Source organism: Silene latifolia, chromosome 3, assembly GCF_048544455.1.
Source record: "Silene latifolia isolate original U9 population chromosome 3, ASM4854445v1, whole genome shotgun sequence".
NCBI classification, from domain to species: domain Eukaryota; kingdom Viridiplantae; phylum Streptophyta; class Magnoliopsida; order Caryophyllales; family Caryophyllaceae; genus Silene; species Silene latifolia.
The window spans coordinates 149,220,017-149,238,597 of NC_133528.1; the positions used below are offsets into that span (position 1 = coordinate 149,220,017).

General features: G+C 35.9%; 2 protein-coding genes and 2 pseudogenes across 2 annotated transcripts; all 4 read right to left on the reverse strand.

Moving 5' to 3' along the window:
- Positions 1-189: 189 nt before the first annotated feature.
- Positions 190-1,394, reverse strand: LOC141649951 (polygalacturonase inhibitor 2-like; annotated as a pseudogene).
- A 3,196-nt stretch (positions 1,395-4,590) lies between these two features.
- LOC141646455 (polygalacturonase inhibitor 1-like) lies at positions 4,591-6,096 on the reverse strand. The gene has a single exon (XM_074454339.1). The coding sequence runs from the start codon at positions 6,092-6,094 to the stop codon at positions 4,937-4,939; it is 1,158 nt and encodes a 385-aa protein (XP_074310440.1). The 5' UTR covers positions 6,095-6,096; the 3' UTR covers positions 4,591-4,936.
- A 1,736-nt stretch (positions 6,097-7,832) lies between these two features.
- On the reverse strand, positions 7,833-9,178 carry LOC141646457 (polygalacturonase inhibitor-like). The gene has a single exon (XM_074454340.1). It carries the CDS (start codon positions 9,112-9,114, stop codon positions 7,960-7,962), a length of 1,155 nt encoding a protein of 384 aa, XP_074310441.1. The 5' UTR covers positions 9,115-9,178; the 3' UTR covers positions 7,833-7,959.
- A 5,811-nt stretch (positions 9,179-14,989) lies between these two features.
- Positions 14,990-17,853, reverse strand: LOC141648430 (uncharacterized; annotated as a pseudogene).
- Between the last annotated feature and the right edge of the window lie 728 nt (positions 17,854-18,581).

Here is an 18,581-nt window from a genome sequence, read left to right on the forward strand (position 1 = left end):
ATCCATTTGATAAATACGGTTTTGTTTTAATAAACGTAAAAATAATAATTAACATTATTAGTGGAAAAATAGTTTTTTTTTTCCTTGTGGGACATTTCGGGTTTCAGGTTTGTTTCGAGTTTTTCAGGTCACGCGGCAGGGTTATTTAAATTTTGTTGCAAACACTATCTAAAAAAACACCATGTTGAATTAATGGATCAAAGTACATAAGTAATAATCATAAAAATACATAGATACCAATCAAGATTGTATGCATGGAGGTAATGCACCACCACAAAGGCATTTGTTGTGAGAAAAAATGGTCGGGTCGGCCCGTTTAAAACGTCCACCACTTGGAATTGGACCACAAAGTTGATTATAACTCACATCAACTAAATCAACCCATAATTGTCCGAACCGTTTTGGAAGAGACCCATATATCATATTGTGGCTAATATTGAACCCGATTAAAGTCCGGCTCAAGTCCACATTTGAAAAATCGAACTTCAAGAGGTTGTTGTGGATTTGAATTTGATTAACGTGCTTATTCGCCTTGTCAAACAAAAACGAGGCATCACCGGTGAGTTTGTTGTTAGCAAGCCCAAGTAACGATAAATTACATCGGGCCAATGAAGTTGGAACGGGGCCTGTTAACTGGTTATTGGACATAAACAGGGATGTGAGCCGAGGCATATGACCCAAATAAGCTGGGATTGAACCTGTTAGAGAGTTTGAGTCAAGGTCGATTGTGCTTAAATTTTCGAACTTAGCGAAAAAATCGGGTATTGGGCCGGATAGGTTGTTTGAGCTCAAATCAAGGTCGTTCAGATGGGTTTGTTCGGCTAAACTGGTAGGAATTGGGCCGGTAAGTCTATTCGAAGAGAGGACAAGGTAGTGGAGCTTCTTAAGACGGCCCAGAAACCTAGGAATTGGGCCGGATAGTTGATTAAAGAGTAAGTCCAACTGGACCAAGTTTGTGAACCGGCCCAAGAAATCCGGGATTGGACCGGTCACTTTAGTCCCCTGTATTGGGCCGGAAAGGTTGGTCACATTGATGAAGTAAAGCCCAGTAAGATAAGGAAGTTGGTCCAAGAAAGGCGGTATTGGACCGTCGATATCATGGGCCTCTTGAATGGTTAAGGAAGTGACATAACCTTGATAATTGCATTGAATTGTACTCCATTGGGTACAACAATCTGTGTTCGAATCCCATAAAGAAAGTGAAGTTGGATTGCCTAGTTTGTTTTTGATTTTAAGAAGGGTATTTTTGTCATTTTGATTGCAAACATTTGGTGTACTTTGAGAATAAGTGATGTAGAAAATTTGTGAGATGAGGATAAAAAGAAATGGGAAGATGTATAGCTTTGATGAACTCATAGATACAAATGCTTAAATTTATTTTGTGAAATGTGAAGTGTTAGTGTAGTATGGGCATTTGATGAGCTTTTTATATAGAGATATATATAATGGGATAAGTTTGGACTTTAGTTTTGTATTGCTTGGTTATTGTAGTTGTTGATTTCGGTTTCACACTAGGACGGTTTTATATGGTTATTCGACTGATATAATGTCATCTTTTACATAACAGAAAAACATTTACGATAAGAATAACAAAGAAGATTGTATCTTTAACTATAGTTTATAATAATAATTCTAAAAGTCTAACTTTCTCTGTCTTAATTATTTATCTGCAAAAAAGAAAAAAAGAAATTTCTTTATTTTGGTTCAATAAGTAGCTTGATCATTGAGAAGTCAAAGTCTAACATATTATGAAAATTGAATGGCATATCCATATACACAAAATAGAGAAAATAACACATGGTGGGGTATTGTCGTATGGGACATGAAATATCCGCTCCGCAATATGTGTAGAGTACCAAAAATTCTTGATTAAAACAGATATATCTATTTTAATTTTAGAACAGTTCGAGTGATGTGATTGAGACAATAGCTGATTGTAGAAGGAATAACAAAAAAACTCACCCTATTTTTTTAGGTAAGTATTTAACCACTTTTAATCTAAGGGGTTGTTTGGTTGATCGAGGAACTTAATTTTTCTAGGAAAATGCAATTCATGGGAATTAAGTTCCCTCATCCAATTCAGGTGAATTTCGGAAAAGTGTTTGGTTGTTCATGTAGGAATTAAATTCCACAGGAACTTGCAATGACCAATGGGGGAGTAGGTAAGCAACTTCCCACATCATGTAGGCATTGGAAGTTCCTGGAAAGTTCTAATTCCTACATTTTGTAAAATTTATGGCAACCAAACAACTCATGTTTTTCAAAATTATGGGATTTTCCAATGCCTATGTTTTCTAAGTGGCAACCAAACGACTTCTAAGAACATAAATAACCATCTTAAGGAAAACCAAGTGATAGAATACCGTTTTTCGATCCACTAGTGTTGCATGTAGTATCATATATATTCAATAGTTTCATACCTCCTTAGTCCTCATTATCTTTTGCAAGATAACATCATCATCTCTCCAAAATCATTCATAGACTTTTGCAAATTGAAATGCCATTCCTCTTACCTCTAATACCTTTTCATGTACTTTGAGTCCAAACACAGTTTTTCAATAATTCTTAGCATGTTATTTTTCTCTGTATCAATTATTTATTTACAGCCTCTTTAAACGTAACAAATGGCTCCAAATTATTTATGACACGTGGTGTACATTGCTTAAAATTCCCAACGAGTCTGCATATTCAGGTCCAATACATTTTGAATACCCGTGGATATTTCTCTTTCTAATTATACAATTACTAGAACGCCTATTGTGATTCCCAATACAAGAATCAAAATAGGGAAAAGTATTCATATAGTCCCAAAAATCTCTTTTACGGATTCCAATAGGTAAAAAGAGTTAATATTTTGTATTTCTGTAGTATATATTATAATTTCAACATCAACTTCTCCCATTATGATATCTATACTACCTAATATTGTCATAATATCAGTCAATTTTAATGTTTCATTTTTTTAACTAAGGAAGAATTTGCAAATTGATAAAACCAGGTATGACTTATGATAGTCTCATAGAAGTTGTTTTTTTTTTTATCAGAAATATCCCTTACCGATAGCTAGGACAATCTCCTATAAAAAGAGATGCGATATGTTCAGTAGTTATAAATTTAACGAAAAATTCAAACGGTACCTCTAAACTATGCACTCTGCAAATGGTTCCGCTTTCAAATGTCCGGGAACATTTCGGGTTTCAGATTTGATTCAAGTATGTTATGCTCAATCGACTACGATTATTTTCAAGTCAGTGATTAAGGGCGCTATTACTTTGTTAGTACGGAGTATCAACTCTCTTTTTCCACACGAGGCATAATGCTAACATTGTTACGCGTAGGTAGAGCTGATCTAATGGCCCAGGCCCAACGGCCTAACTCGACCCAGCCCGAATTTTCACCGGGCTTGGGCCTCCAATGAGGCCCAAAAAAGCCCATAGCCTGGCCCATTAAGACCCTATTTATTCTTTGGGCCAGGTATGGGCCCAAAGATTAGCCCGCTATTTGGCCCGACCCAGCCCGAAATAAGATTAAAATGGAGAAAAAATGATCTCGCTTAGCAACCTTACGTAATGTTGCATTGTTGATCCTAGAGCTGGCAAATAATGACACGACACGAAAACACGACACGAACCCGACACGAAATTAACGGGTTTGGGTTGAGGCCCAATGACCCATTTATGTAAGTGGGTCGACACGAACACGACACGATATTTAATTGGGTCGGGTTTGGGTTAAGCTCTCTAAACACGAACCCGACACGAATGACCTGTTTAATAAATTAATCCTAATTTTTTTTTATCTTCCATCACATAAATATACTTAAACTTTCCAAATATTGACATGACACGAAAACACGACCCGAACCTGACACGATATTAGCAGGTTAGAGTTGAGGCTTGATGACCCATTTATGTAAGTGGGTCGACACGAACACGACACGAGATTTAAACGGGTCTGGTTTGGGTTGAAGGTTTCTGACCCATTTATATGTGACACGAACACGAACCCGACACGACCCGATCTGTTTGCCAGGTCTAGTTGATCCACAAATTTAATAGAAATTGTTAGGGTTAGGTAGATAGTTTATTTTTCGTACTTAATACTTAATAGTGTACTACAATGTTTTAGGACTGAAGTAAATGGAAAATTCTAAAATAGTGTGCTATGAATATGTGATACACATTTACACAACATGCAAATTTGGATCTTGGGTGCTTTGAGAGTTTTGAGTAGGTTTTTGATTTGTACAGTACATTGTCAGTACTTTGTATATGCATAATCCATTAATCCCTATGGTTTGTAGGCTTGTAGCAATGCACATTTACTTTAGCTGCTTGATTAGATCTTTTTTTTTCCATCTTGTTGTGATAATGACAGGAATATAACAAAGTGTCTGTCTTTTTAAAATAAAAATATATATTTATATTAGTAATTATGAGTTCGATAAAATAATGATAAAAACAAACCTTAGACTAAAATATCGGTTTGGCCCGAAAGAAGCCCGAAGACCCGTCTAAGCCCGCATGGGCCGGGCTTGGGCCAATAATATAAGCCCAACCCGCATAATGGGCTTCATTTTGAAGTCTCGGCCCGGCCCGGCACACGATCACCTCTACACGCAGGAAATAAAAATTTGTTTGCCGATACAATCTAAAAAAACACCATGTTGAATTATTGGATCAAAGTACACAACCAATAATAACCATAAAAATACATAGATATCAATCAATCCACTTCGTCTCATTGTAAACGGACACTATCCGCCTAAATCTGTTACGAATAGTAGCCCTCTCAAAATATGCAAGTGGGAGGACAAGTGGGTATCCATTTCCCATCCACTTGCACTATCCACTCTCATTTTGTGAGAGGGATACTATTCATCTACAACTTTAGACGAATACTGTCCGTCTAAAGTGAGAATGAGTGCAGTCAAGATTCAAGATTTGCAAGGAGGTAATGGGCCACCACAAAGGCATTTATTGTGAGAAAAAATGATTGGGTCAACACTTTTAAAAAGTCCACCATTTGGAATTGGACCACAAAGTTGATTATAACTCACATCAACTAAATCAACCCATAATTGTCCGAACTGTTTCGGAAGAGACCCATATATCATATTGTGGCTAACATTGAACCCGATTAAACCCGGGCTCAAGTCCACATTTGAAAAATCGAACTTGAAAAGGTTGTTCTGGATATGAATTTCATTGATTTGCTTATTCGCCTTGTCAAACAAAAACGAAGCATCACCGGTGAGTTTGTTATTAGCAAGCCCAATTAACACTAGATTACATTGGCCCAATGAAGTTGGAATGGGCCCTGTTAAGCGGTTATTCGACAACGATAGGGTTGTGAGCCAAGGCATATGACCCAAATAAGCTGGGATTGGGCCTGTTAGAGAGTTTGAATCGAGGTTGATTGTGCCTAAATTTTCGAACTTAGCGAAAAAATCGGGTATTGGGCCGGATAAGTTGTTTGAGCTGATGTCAAGGTTGCTAAGACCGGTTAGTTTATTTAAACCGGTGGGAATTGGACCGGTTAGTCTATTCGAAGCGAGGTAAAGGTATAGGAGCTTCTTAAGACGGCCTAAAGAATTGGGAATTGGGCCAGATAGTCTATTAAAGGGTAGGTTAAGCTGGACTAAATTCGTGAACCGGCCCAAGAAATCTGGGATTGGGCCGGTCACTTTAGTCCCCCAGATGACGAAAGCGGTAAGATTTGTGAGCTTACGGAAGTAGGTCGGTATTGGGCCGGAAAGGTTGGTCACATTGATGAAGTAAAGCCCAGTAAGATAAGGAAGTTGGTCCAAAAAAGGCGGTATCGGACCATTGATATCATGGGCCTCTTGTATGGTTAAGGAAGTTACGTAACCTTGATCATTGCACTGAATTGTACTCCATTGGGTACAACAATCTGTGTTTGGATCCCATAAAGGAAGTGAAGAAGGGTTGCCTAGTTTGTTTTTGATGTTAAGAAGGGTATTTTTGTCATTTTGATTGCAAACATTTGGAGTACTTTGAGAGTAAGTGAGGTATGAAATTTGTGAAATGAAGATAAGAAGAAATGGGAGGATGTAAAGCTTTAATAGACTCATAGTTGTATATGCTAATATTATTGGTGAGCTCTTTATATAGAGAAAACATATATAGATGTTTGATCAAAATAAAATGGGATAATTTTGGACTTTACTTTTGTGTTGCTTGTTTGGATAATCTATTAGTTATTTAATTGTAGTTGTTGACGACGGTTTCACACTAGGACGGTTTCATATGTGCAAGATCCATTTGAGTTGTTATTCAACTGATATAATGTTATCTTTTAACTAACAGAAATACATTACGATAAAATAGCAAAGGATTTTGCAACAGAACAACATTACGATAAAAGTAGCAAATGATTTTGTATCTTTTAACTATCATTCATTTATAAATCTATCATGTTCTTTTTGACTAAAACAAACTGAGATAAATTGAATGTAGTTGAACTGAATTAAATAGAGCTGTTAACTGAATTCAGCTTTTGGATCAATAGGTAGCTCGAGAAGTCAAAGTCTAACATGTAATGAAAATTGAATGGCATATCTATACACTAGAGAAAATAACACATGGTGGGGTATTGCCGTATGGGACATGAAATATCCTTCTGCAATGTGTACAATTTTTCTTCAAGATGAATATACTTATACTTATATACCTGTCTTGAACTTAAAATAGTTTTCAAATATTGTCTGCGAAATAACATAAAAAAGCCTTGTCTTATTTACCCAAATAATGTTATTTGATTCGTTTTAATCTTAGAATAAATATTACTATCTTAAACGAGAACAACAAAGTAAGTACCGTTGTTCGATTAAAATCCCGTTCCTCTAGCTAGTAGCTCTCATGTACTTCTCACGTCCAAAAACAAAATCCTTACCATGTTATTCTTCTCCGTCTCAATTATTTGTTACGGGGTACCTTGTGAGGTAAACAAATGGCTCGGAATTATTAGTGATGTATGAAGTATGCAACATTGGTTAAAAGCTAGTGTTAAGCGAGACTGAGTTTATAGTGGCAAAAAAAAAAACTACTATTCCACCCAAATCATTTGTTTAACTTATATATTCTTCGTAAACAAATGGTTTGAGATGGAGAGAGTAGGAAACTAGCCTTTCACCTTCCAATTATGATGGGTAGTGATTTTTCACATTGAAATATTCGATATATAGACCAACATGAGTGAATAGTTTGTGGTTCAATTCCTGACATTTACGAATGAAAAAAACAAATTAGAGGATCTTACAATTATTTTAGAGATATTCTACGGTGTATCCTCGAGTTTTTCGTTTTTCTATGGTGTACCCCTACATTTTTTAAATTTTATGGTGTACCCCTGAACTCTATACATTAGTCTATACCATGACCTTATTTATTGTGTTTGATATGTTATTTTCTTACTTGATCTATTATCATTTATTTACCGTTCCAATTACTCGATAACCTACTCATTTACTTATTAATTCACCAAATTATCCATTAACCCACCAAATACTCAAATAGTATATGAATCTAACTAAGAATTCATCAAATCTCCATTATCATTTCATGAATCATAACTAAGGGTTTTAATAGTAATTTAAGCTTATAAAAAGTGATTTGTAATACTTTTCACATAGGATAGTGATAGAATATTAACGAGTTAGAATAAAGGTCAAAATACGGTTGTTTGATAGTAATAAAGTTAATGAAGAGTTAAAAGAGATCGTGATAGAGAAATAAGTAAGAAGTTTAGGGGTACAACATAAAATATAAAAAATGTAAGTATACAATATAGAATACCGAAAAACTGAAAAATACACCGTAAAATATCCCATTATTTTAAAACTTCTCTTGAAGAGAAGAACAAACCAGTACAACATCTTTGACAATGTAATAGAAATCCAAACACTCAAAACCCAAAAACATAAATGTTACCCTAAATTCATTTACAAGCACGTAATGGACCACCACACAGGCACTTGTTGTTAGAAAAAATGGCCGGGTCAACCCGCTTGAAACGTCGACCATTTGGTATCGGGCCACATAGTTGATTATAACTCATGTCAACAAACTCAACCCGTAATTCACCGAAGCGTTTTGGTAGAGACCCATATATCATATTATGGCTAATATTAAAGCCTACTAAAGTCCGGCTTAAATCCACATTTGAAAAATCGAACTTAAAAAAGTTGTAATCTATGTGAATATCGACTATGTTCATGTTCGCCTTGTCGAACAAAAACGAGGCATCCCCGGTGAGTCTGTTGTGGTCTAGCTTAATCATTGCTAAGTTGCTTCGGCCCAACGACTTTGGGATGGGTCCGTTTAATAGGTTATTGGACAATGAAATAGTTGTGAGGTTGGGCATATGGCCCAAATATTCCGGGATTCGGCCTACAAGTGAGTTGGATGCTAAATCAATTGTGTTAACATTTTTGAGTTTGGATAGAAAATCGGGTATACGGCCGGATAACTTGTTTGAGCTGAGTTGAAGGTAGCTGAGCTCGGTTAATTGGGCTAACACGGAGGGAACTGAACCCGTGAGTTCGTTGGAAGAGAGGTCGAGGTAACTGAGTTTTTTCAATTGGCCCAAGAAAACAGGTACTGGACCGGTAAGTTTATTAGAGGATAGATCGAGTTGGATCAGGTTCGTGAACCCACCCAAAAAAGGAGGGATTTGACCGGTTAATTTAGTTCCGGAAATGGTAAAAGTTATGAGATGGGTAAGCTTGCCTATATACGGTGGGATTGGGCCGGAAAGATTGGGCACATTTATAAAATGAAGCCCGGTAAGATAAGGAAGTTGGTCCAAGTAGGGTGGTATTGGGCCGTTGATATCTTGGGCTTCAATGAAGCTTATGGAAGTGACTCGGCCTTGTTCATTCCCGCATTGGACGTCCTTCCAACTTGAACAATCCGTGTTGGGATCCCATGAAGAAAGTGAAGACGGGTTGCCCAATTTGTTTTTGATGCGAAGGAGGGTATTTTTGTCATTTTTATTGCAAAATTCGGGAAGACCCTGAGAGGTTGAGATGTCGAAAGTTTGTGAGACGAGAAGGATGAAAAGAGAAAGTAAGTAGAAATTTGATGGTTTCATTTTTTTTGTTTTTGTTGTGCCAAAAATATTGTTTGCACTTCACTAGTGGTAGTGTATTGCTTAGTGATGTGATGGAAGTGAGTAAGGTGACCTCTTTATATAGAGGACAATCAGGACATTATACCCAAAAAAATTAAGGAATATCCTTGTTTCATGGAAATTTACAAATATGATTATTAATATATGTATAAAAGTATTAGAGCACATGTCCATATATAATAGATTAATACGAGTAGGGCATTATTGTACCAAGGAACATAAATAGACTATAGGCATTTTTCTTTGTCTAAAGCCAAGGGTATGTTTGCCAAAATTATAGATTAGTAAATTTTCAGTCTATTTAACAATATAAAATTGATCATAAAACGTTAACCATTAGCCAGTGGTGATTATGAAGGGGATGTACCCGCACCCCCTTTGTTAAAAAATAAGTATAATTTTGTGTAATTAAGTGATATATTAATTATGTTGGTCTAGCGGTTGTGTGTAGTTTTTTCTGTTTAAAGTCATGGGTTTAATACTTCTAATAAACATTTTCTATTCAATGTTTTTTTTTACCATTTATGTTTTGTATAGTTTTCCCAATCACACAAAAAATTATGTTAGAACCAAATTTCTCATTATATAAACCTATTTAGGGATGTCAATCTCACCCGCACCCTCTAAATATCCATCCACCCGATTTAAATGGACGGACGAAAACCCGAAATAAATGGATAATGGATGGATGATGGATGAAATAAATGGATGATGGATGAAGCTAAATCCAACCCGTCATCCATCCGCCACCCGATATTCTTCCTTTTTTGAAAAAAAAAATACATATTTATATAAAACTTAAGCTAGCCAATACTATTTTACTTACCTTTTTTAATGTTCAAGCAAACATTAAGTTACAAGATTTTTAAAGCATTTGGTCTAATACTAATTTACCTTACATATTTTTGGGTGAAATAAAATTCAATACTTTTGTAGGCTTATAAACATAATTAAATCATTACCCATTTATCACTCGATCCACCCGTTTCATCCGCGGTTGATGGATGGACGGTTGATGGATGATAAGTTTCGCGGATGATGGATGAGTTGGATAAGGTTTTTAATGTGATGGCTGGATGCGGGTGAAGCTTCACCCGACCCGAACCCGATCCATTGACATCCCTCTAAACCTATTTCCGCAACGACCGTAATTTTGTTAATTTTTCACACCCCCGTCCACTGAATCCTAGAATCGCCTTTGCCATTAGCTTAAACTTTTGGTTGAGATGATTTTTGGACATAGTATCAGAGCCTGTAGGAAAATATACTAGGAATGCCTCAATTATCACCTTAAGATTTTTGTTGAGATGGTTCATCTATCAACGTTGAGAGCCAATATAACCAAAGTTCACGATTTCTATTAGAAAAGTAACATTCAACTTCGACTAGGTAAATACCGTAAGGAAATGTGACGCTTTCGTAGCTATAATATCAGGTAGAATCAGGGGCGGATTTGGGGGGGGGGGGGAAGTGAGGGCACGTGCCCTCACGTGACAAAAAAAAAAAAAAAAAAAATAATTTTTTTTTTTTTTAAAAAAAAAATAAAAAAAAAAGACGATAAACACAACCCAGAGACAGAAACAACATAAACACAAACACAAAAATCAAAATAGAACCATAAAATCAAGACGATATTTGAATTTTAATGTATAAATGTTGTCCGCAATTTTTTTTTTTCTTACTGTGCCCCTCCTTACTGAAATCCTGGATACGCCACTGGGTAGAATTGAAACAAAATAAAATTAGAAATTGTAACGACAACAAATATTTGTAGCATCACCAAAATTATCGAACTACTTTCATTATTGGCTATTTTCATAACAAAATTGAATAAACTAATGTAACTATTAGGGTGAGATTATCAGTAAGACTCTCCCAAGTTTTAAGATTCTGCCACATCAACTTTCCACTAACTTTTATTATGTCTTTATTGTTCAGACCCACCTCAGACTCACCTCAAACTTTATACATTATCCGTCAGACTCACCTAAGACTCTATTTTTCCACTTTACTACTTTTTTCACAAAAAAGAAATGACATATGAGATTCATTCATTGCATAATTTCCTTTGAATGTGGGGTCAAGACTCACCCAAAGTCTTAAGTTGAATCTTGGATTTTTAAGACTCAACTTAAAACTTTGTTAAGACTTTTATACATTATTGATGGTCTTGAGTGAATTTTATCTTAAGACTTATCAAAGTCTTGTCTCAAGATTACCAATAATTTTACTTTATAACAAGATGGAATGAAAATGCACATGCATATAAATATACTTTTTTTATCTCATTTATTTACCTTTTTTTTTATTATCGTTAAACAATTCAACACCATGGTCACCATCAAGTATTCAAGTTGTTTAATTTTTCACGTGCATGATGCACGTCGGTGAACAATTATGAGAGAATGGTGGCATTGACTGTATCTTCTGCTTTTTTTGTCCATGCCTTATCAATTACCTACAACAGTTTCTCGAAACATACTACTCGTATTATTTTTCCATTTTTTTTGTATTCCTTCCCCACACAAAATTTAATGGCTAAATCTCATTAAAGACGGGCTATATCCTTCACAAGATTGTGACGGATACCATTTTCTCTCATAAATAATCCATGAGAGGTAAGAGGGGAAGCAAATGGAGGGTGCCCCACCTTGTGCCCTCTCCCTTTTTGTGAGAGGCATTCAGCTTGTGACGAGATTAGCCCATCACAAGCAAGACACTCCCAAATTTAATATGTATACAGAAACTTGGGTATCTTGATCATTTATTGTGAATGTGATTCTATCTAGATTTTGCAGTCATCAATTAGTTTTTTTTTAAAATGGATATTTTCGTCTTAAGACTAAAAAAATGCTAAATAGACCCCATTTAAATAACAATTAGTTTTGCTGAAGACGGGTCGGAATAAGTGACGGATAATGTGTCTCACAAAACGGATAGGGGATAAGGTGGGGGCACCCCCATGTGCTTCCCTCTCTCATCTATTTGGGTCATTTGTGAGGGAAAATGGTATCTGTCACTCCAAAGTAACGGATACGTGCCGTCACAAATGAGATTTTGTGTTTAAATAAATAAACAAGTTTTTTTTGTTAATATCTACTCTCTCCTATTTTTAATAACTCTCCCCTTTCATTGATGACACGTGAATTAAGGGAGGTGAGTATTATATGATAAAGTATTGTAGTGGGTTAGGAGATTGAAGAGACGTAAGCTATTGTGTGATTAAAATAAGTATTGTTGTGGGGTAAGGTGATTAACATAACTATTGTTGTGAGGTAAGGTGATTAAAATAAGATAAAGTATGAGTATTGTGGGGTATTATTGTGGGGTGAGATGATTAAAATAAATATAAAAGTTTACCAAATAAGAAAATAGGTACAGTATTATGTACAGTATTATGAATAGACGAAAAAAGAAATATGAAGAGTTATTTAGAATAGAAGGGAATACATATTATGTTTTTGCTTTGGCCTAAATGAATAGGCGAAACTCCAACTTTTCCCGCCTAAACATATTTTCTAGAATAGTGTTTAGTATTTTTAGTATATACTATATGTGTGGACATGATAAGTTATAAATGGATATAATCTTTTTAGGATAAGGAAATTCTTTTTTTAAAGAACTTATTGATAAAAATTTATTGACTTTGTATGATAAGAAATTGCGGCTAAAAAAATATGGTATTAGTATTTATTTTTAAAATTATTTGACTTTTTATGATAAAAATTTGCAGCTAAAAAATATATTATTAGTAAATATTTGTAAATTAACATCATAAGTTTCTCGGTAAAAAAACAAAAAAAAAATTACTCATTTTACTTCTTACGATTTAAATTTTTATTTATTTCTCTAATCAAAATACATTAAGCAGAAACATGAAAAATAAGTGAATTGTCAATTTAAATTTTATAAACAATACGCTAAAAGGTAAAATTCTATAAATACCGTGCATATATTGCACGAGGTCTATATTAGTAACTCTATAAATACCGCTCATTTATTGCGTGGGGTCTAAACTAGTTTACCATTACTCAACCAAAAAAATGCAATTTTATTGTAACACTATTAATAAATAGCGATCACTTTTTGGTAAAATAGTGCTATTTTTTATGACTAAATAATAACCATTTTTTTCAAAAGTGGTCAGTATTTATCATAAAGTAATCATTTTTTGCAAATAAAAACACGAAAAAGACCGTCATATGGGAGAATTGCCGGAAACGAAAAATTCGACAAGGTTCGTGATGATCGAGAAGGCATCATTAATTTTTGGGAAAGATGAACATAATAATTTGTGTAGATTAATAGTTTAGAATTTGTAGCATGTAATCCACTTGACCTTTGCTGTTTTTGGGCTCCAACAAAGATTACAATATCCATTTCTTCTTAATATAAAATGGGCCGTTTGCAGAACCCTTAAATAACTAATACTGTACCTCTTTCCAGCCTAGCTGTTGAAATAATATTTTTTTTTCAAAAAATAAATAAAGTTTCTTGTTTTTTGAAAGATTTGTTTTTTCTTGCCAGAATGCCATGATTTTATGTTGGATAGTGTTGGGTAATCAGTGGCGGAATTAGGAAGCTATTACGAAGCAAAGTCGCTCGCTGCCTTGCCGAATGATGAGAAAATAGAATTTTGTAGTTCAAATTTATGGGTTCTTTTTATATTGCATTATTGTATTACTAAGTCATTCTAAATTCTAATATTCACGAGAGAAATTAATCACTCTATAATCAAGATAGGGCTCCGAGGGGGCCTTCGATACATAAACAAATGATGAATTATCTTAATTATCGATTGCATTTGTTTAATATATTTTACAAGATTGGCTTTCTATGGGTTGATTTTTATCAGGATAATAAAGTTTTAAAACATTAAGAAAATATAAAAACATACTGGAGGTTATACTTCCTCCCATTCAAACCAAAGGTAACACTTGCTTTTTGGCACTATTCATGGTCGTAAGAAATCTTTGATATAATTCTTAATCTGTAAGACAAAATATAGTCATGTGAGATCTTGTTTGATTTATCGCCATGAGTGCTATAAGAATATCAAATTTTTATAATTTTTAATAATGTGTAATTAAAGATATTGACGTTGCAAAACGTGTTTTGACAAGTGTGATAAAGCAACTGTTACCTTTGGTTTGGATGGGAGTAATTGGCAAGTAACTATTGAAGAATAGTGGCTAAGTGAAGAAAAAATGTGAAGGCATATTTCATTTCTTTAGTTGTAGACCTGATTCATGTGAACTGGAAAGAATACTAGTTTTAATTCCAGTGATTTTCGTATCTAAAGAAGCAACTACCACGTGTCGGCAAAGACAACGCAACCCCGTCGAACATCAAAAAATCTAGAATCTCCCTCTCCCTCTCCCTCTCCCTCTCCCTCTCCATAAAACGCCACCCCGTCAAACACCACATCTAGGTTGGACACCATTTTTCGGACAATTGGTACTTACATTATTGTAAATAATACAGAGTAAGCTACTCGACTAGGTAGCACCAGACACTTAACAACTAGATCTAGCACTACAAAGCCATACATCGAGATTACATAACATTTATATAAAAGAAAAGATGAGGATTCAAAAGTTTAGAGTGTTTGGTGGTGCTAGGGAAGGTGGACGGGTAAAAATTGGAAATGTCTTGCACTCTTACGCAGACACCACATTTTTTGCCTTCCTAAAACTTGAATACAAAAACAATCGCAAAGAATCAAATGAGTCGGAGGGAGTACACTATTCTGCGGATGATAATCCACTGGTGCATCACAATTCCATGTAGCAAATAAACATAAAGCAACTACCAGAATACGATGGGCATTCTAAGGGTACAAAATCACAGGGTATATTCATCTAGTCACCAAGAGCCTTCATCACCTGCATCACAATCTAATAAATTGCATACATAGTTGTAACTTGTACAAGACATGAAACCATCAACCGGACCAATTTGCGAATTGTAAGGGTTCTGAAGTATTACAAAAGTTCACTAAAAGGCTAAGCATCCCTTGCCTGATCTTTATCAGTATCGCCATCATCATCTGAAGAACTCTCGTTTTGTCGTGTTTCTCCATCTGTGGGTAAGTTGCTTCGCTTTTCTTTCTTCCTTTGCTTCTTCTTTTGTCGTTTTGCACGTTTTTTTGCAGTTCTTTCTTCGGTTTCTTTAAGTCTTTGTTCTCTTCTGATCTCAAATTCTGCTACCTCTTTTCTTCTCTGATAGTCAGCCTCCATCCTTGAAAGCCTGTCTTGTTCTTTCCGTCTCATTTGCCGATACTGTATAAACAGAGTTTTAGTATACAAACTATAATCACAGGAAATTGTCCTAGTGTTATCAAGCCATACAGGAAGGAAACAACCCAAATGACACTCTAAAAAGACCAAGGTCAACTGAGATGTGACATTCTGGCTAATAAGGAAAGAAGCCTCATCATGAGCATTTGAAAAAAAAAAATACATGAAACTCATAAAATAGAAAGAACAGCGGCGAAGGTTATTTACGAGCTGCTTCCCGTCCATTATGTTGGACCACGCAGATGACTGCCATGACGCTCCTTGAATCTAATCTCTATATAACAGGTCTAAGTGCAAGAGAAACCTTCAAACACCAGCAGCAAATAGCCAGCAATTACCGAGCATCCACTAATATAGTCATGACATCAAGACAGACCTAATCATCCTATTGTCATTACCTAGTCTCACAGCGTGAAAGCAGGTTGCACATGATGGAAAGGGGATCAGGCAAATAAGGTGATCAAGTTCTTTACTGCAGTTCAGTAAGTTTGATTACAGCATACCTAGGACTAACTACTTACAACTCCTGATCAAGTTAGAATGTGCCAATCCAAGGTTGCAGGGATGATTTCTTCACAAGGAGGAAAGCTTGATAATTGCAAAGCCAATCGAGTAGACAAGTAGAAGAAGACACCTACTGTATAGAAACGACAAGTTATGCGATTCTAGCTATGAAGATTTGATTCACCTGTTTAGAGTAGTCTAATGAACACGCTCATTAAAACTATTGATCGCACCAAATGATGAATTAACAAAAGTCCACTCCCATCCTCGGGTTTAAGTGCAAATATCTGAGTTCTCATACATGATTTAACTTCAGATCTTTAATCATCAAACCCCGTGTTCCTTTTAAAGTGATATTTCTTTCAATAGGCCACTCATCCATATAAATCCCAACTCCCAATATCAAGCTCTTAATGACCTCAGGTCCTCAATAGTGTCCTATATCAGGCTCTGCAATCTAACGAAAAAATCTCTTGTTTTTGGTCGAAAAAATAAAATGTTCGAGGATCATATTGTGTCGGACAACAGTAGGCGATCAAATATGAAGACTGAAGAGACAGAGCAGCATAGACCATTACTTAACTGCTCTCCGTATCCGCTAATGGTAAACCCCCCCTTCTCAACCTCTACACTACTCAGTAATCGCTCGCACAATCATACTCTCACTAATAATTTCATTACTAACTCATGACTTCCTCACTCGAAAAAGATACCTTGACTCAAACTATTCACCAATTGATCAGTAATAACAACTCACAAGCTCATTCACCAAATAAACAATCGCTGCCAGCTCTCCCAAAACCATGACCTACTCAAATACCCATAACATTATTCTTCAAATGCACACATCAACCAGGCTTTTGTCGATAATTCACCTTCTTAACCACGCCAAATGCCACAATAGAACATTACAAATACCAAACACCCCTTCCGCCATTGCAAACCACCAAAAATTCTCAGATACACCGGAATACCACATCACCATAAACTATACTTAATTTACACTTCGATTTTACTCCGTTACTTGCAAGAACTACCGTCAATTCCAATTTTCTCATACCCTGGTCCATACAATAATGTAGTACACTGAAACAGCTCAGAATCCCTATGCAAAACAACTACTCCCTCATTTTTCTAAAATCGATAAATTCTTAGATACATCGGGTGTACCAACTCATCATCCACATCAGTCAACGATAAACCTCCTTTTCTATCCTAACATCATGTCAATTCAGTTTTTTTTCATTGGCTAAGTGTACGATAACGCGATACAATCAAATTAAGCATAACCTAACAAGTTCTAAGACTAAACATACATAAATTCAACAACATATCAAATCAATTAGCGACAATTCCAAAATTACAATTTCGATATCGAAACAAACCTGATGAAAATCACCGGACCCGGACCCGGCGGAACTACCGGAAGTATTGCTAACCCTAACAGGAACATTATCAAGAATACGACGAAGCTTAACCTCTAAATCTTCCTCTTCTTCCTTAAACAAAGGGGCGCGTGTACTCTACCAGCGCGTTCGACGCGCCACCGCCGCCTGGTGGTTTAGGTGGCAGTGCTGGCGTCATCGCCGTCGACGAAGGTTTGTCGTTTACTGCGACTATTTGTAGGTCTCCTCCCATTACCGCCCTCGCTTGTCCTGTCGACATGGCGGGAGGATTTATCGATTAATTGGGGGTAAAATTAGGGTTTTGGTGTGAGATTGTGGAAGTAATTTTAATTGGGATTGAAGGGATTGATTTTTAGGATGTTGGAAGTGTTGATTGATTTGGGGATGGATTTGGCGGATTCGAAACCCTAGTAGTATAATAGCGATTGGCTGGCTGCTCGATAATTTGGACTCTGCTCCAGAGTAAAATTATTGCGCAACGTTTTATGTGTACAAGTACGGGCACAACAAATCTCATTATAAACGGCATATATCCGTCTATAATTAAAGATGGTCAAATATAATAACATATTTCTAATAGGACAAATAACAAGTGGGGTGGTGGGGACCAAAAATGTCACCACTTTCAAGCTATTTGACCCGTCTTTAGCTATGGACAGATATATCCGTCTATAACAAGACTAGCTGATAGGGGCGAAAGCCCCTATAGATTGTGAAACGTTGTTGACGTTTTTAAAAAAAAAAAAGAGCATCACTACCCTTCTCACTCTCTCTCGACTCTATTATCTCATTCCATTTCCCCTTTCAACTCAACGGCGGCCAAACTACCACACCCACCGCGCTGTCGCCACAGACCACCACCACCACCGCACTAACCCGCCGCACTCGCCACCGGATCTCAGTCCCTTCTGCCCTATCTTACAATTACTCAACTCGGTTCCTTTTCAACCTACGACCACCACGACGCACCACCGCCAACGAACAGCACCGCATCACCAACATCGACCACTGCGCAGCACCACCACAAGTAAGTAATACATATCCATATCTTTGGTTTACTATGAATTAGTTTAGGAAGAATTTGGTTTTATAGATTTAATTTGGTAATTTTAATTAATATTATTGTTGAATTCGATTGTATTGTTGTTGTCGTTCTGATTGTTGTTGGTCATTGCGTTTCTTGTTGTTGTTGTGTTGAAGGCCCTATTTGGTGGTTGTT

Coding starts and splice junctions, on each gene's coding strand:
- LOC141646455 (XM_074454339.1), bottom strand. CDS start 6,094: ATGAGTCTATTAAAGCTTTACATCCTCCCATTTCTTCTTATCTTCATT.
- LOC141646457 (XM_074454340.1), bottom strand. CDS start 9,114: ATGAAACCATCAAATTTCTACTTACTTTCTCTTTTCATCCTTCTCGTC.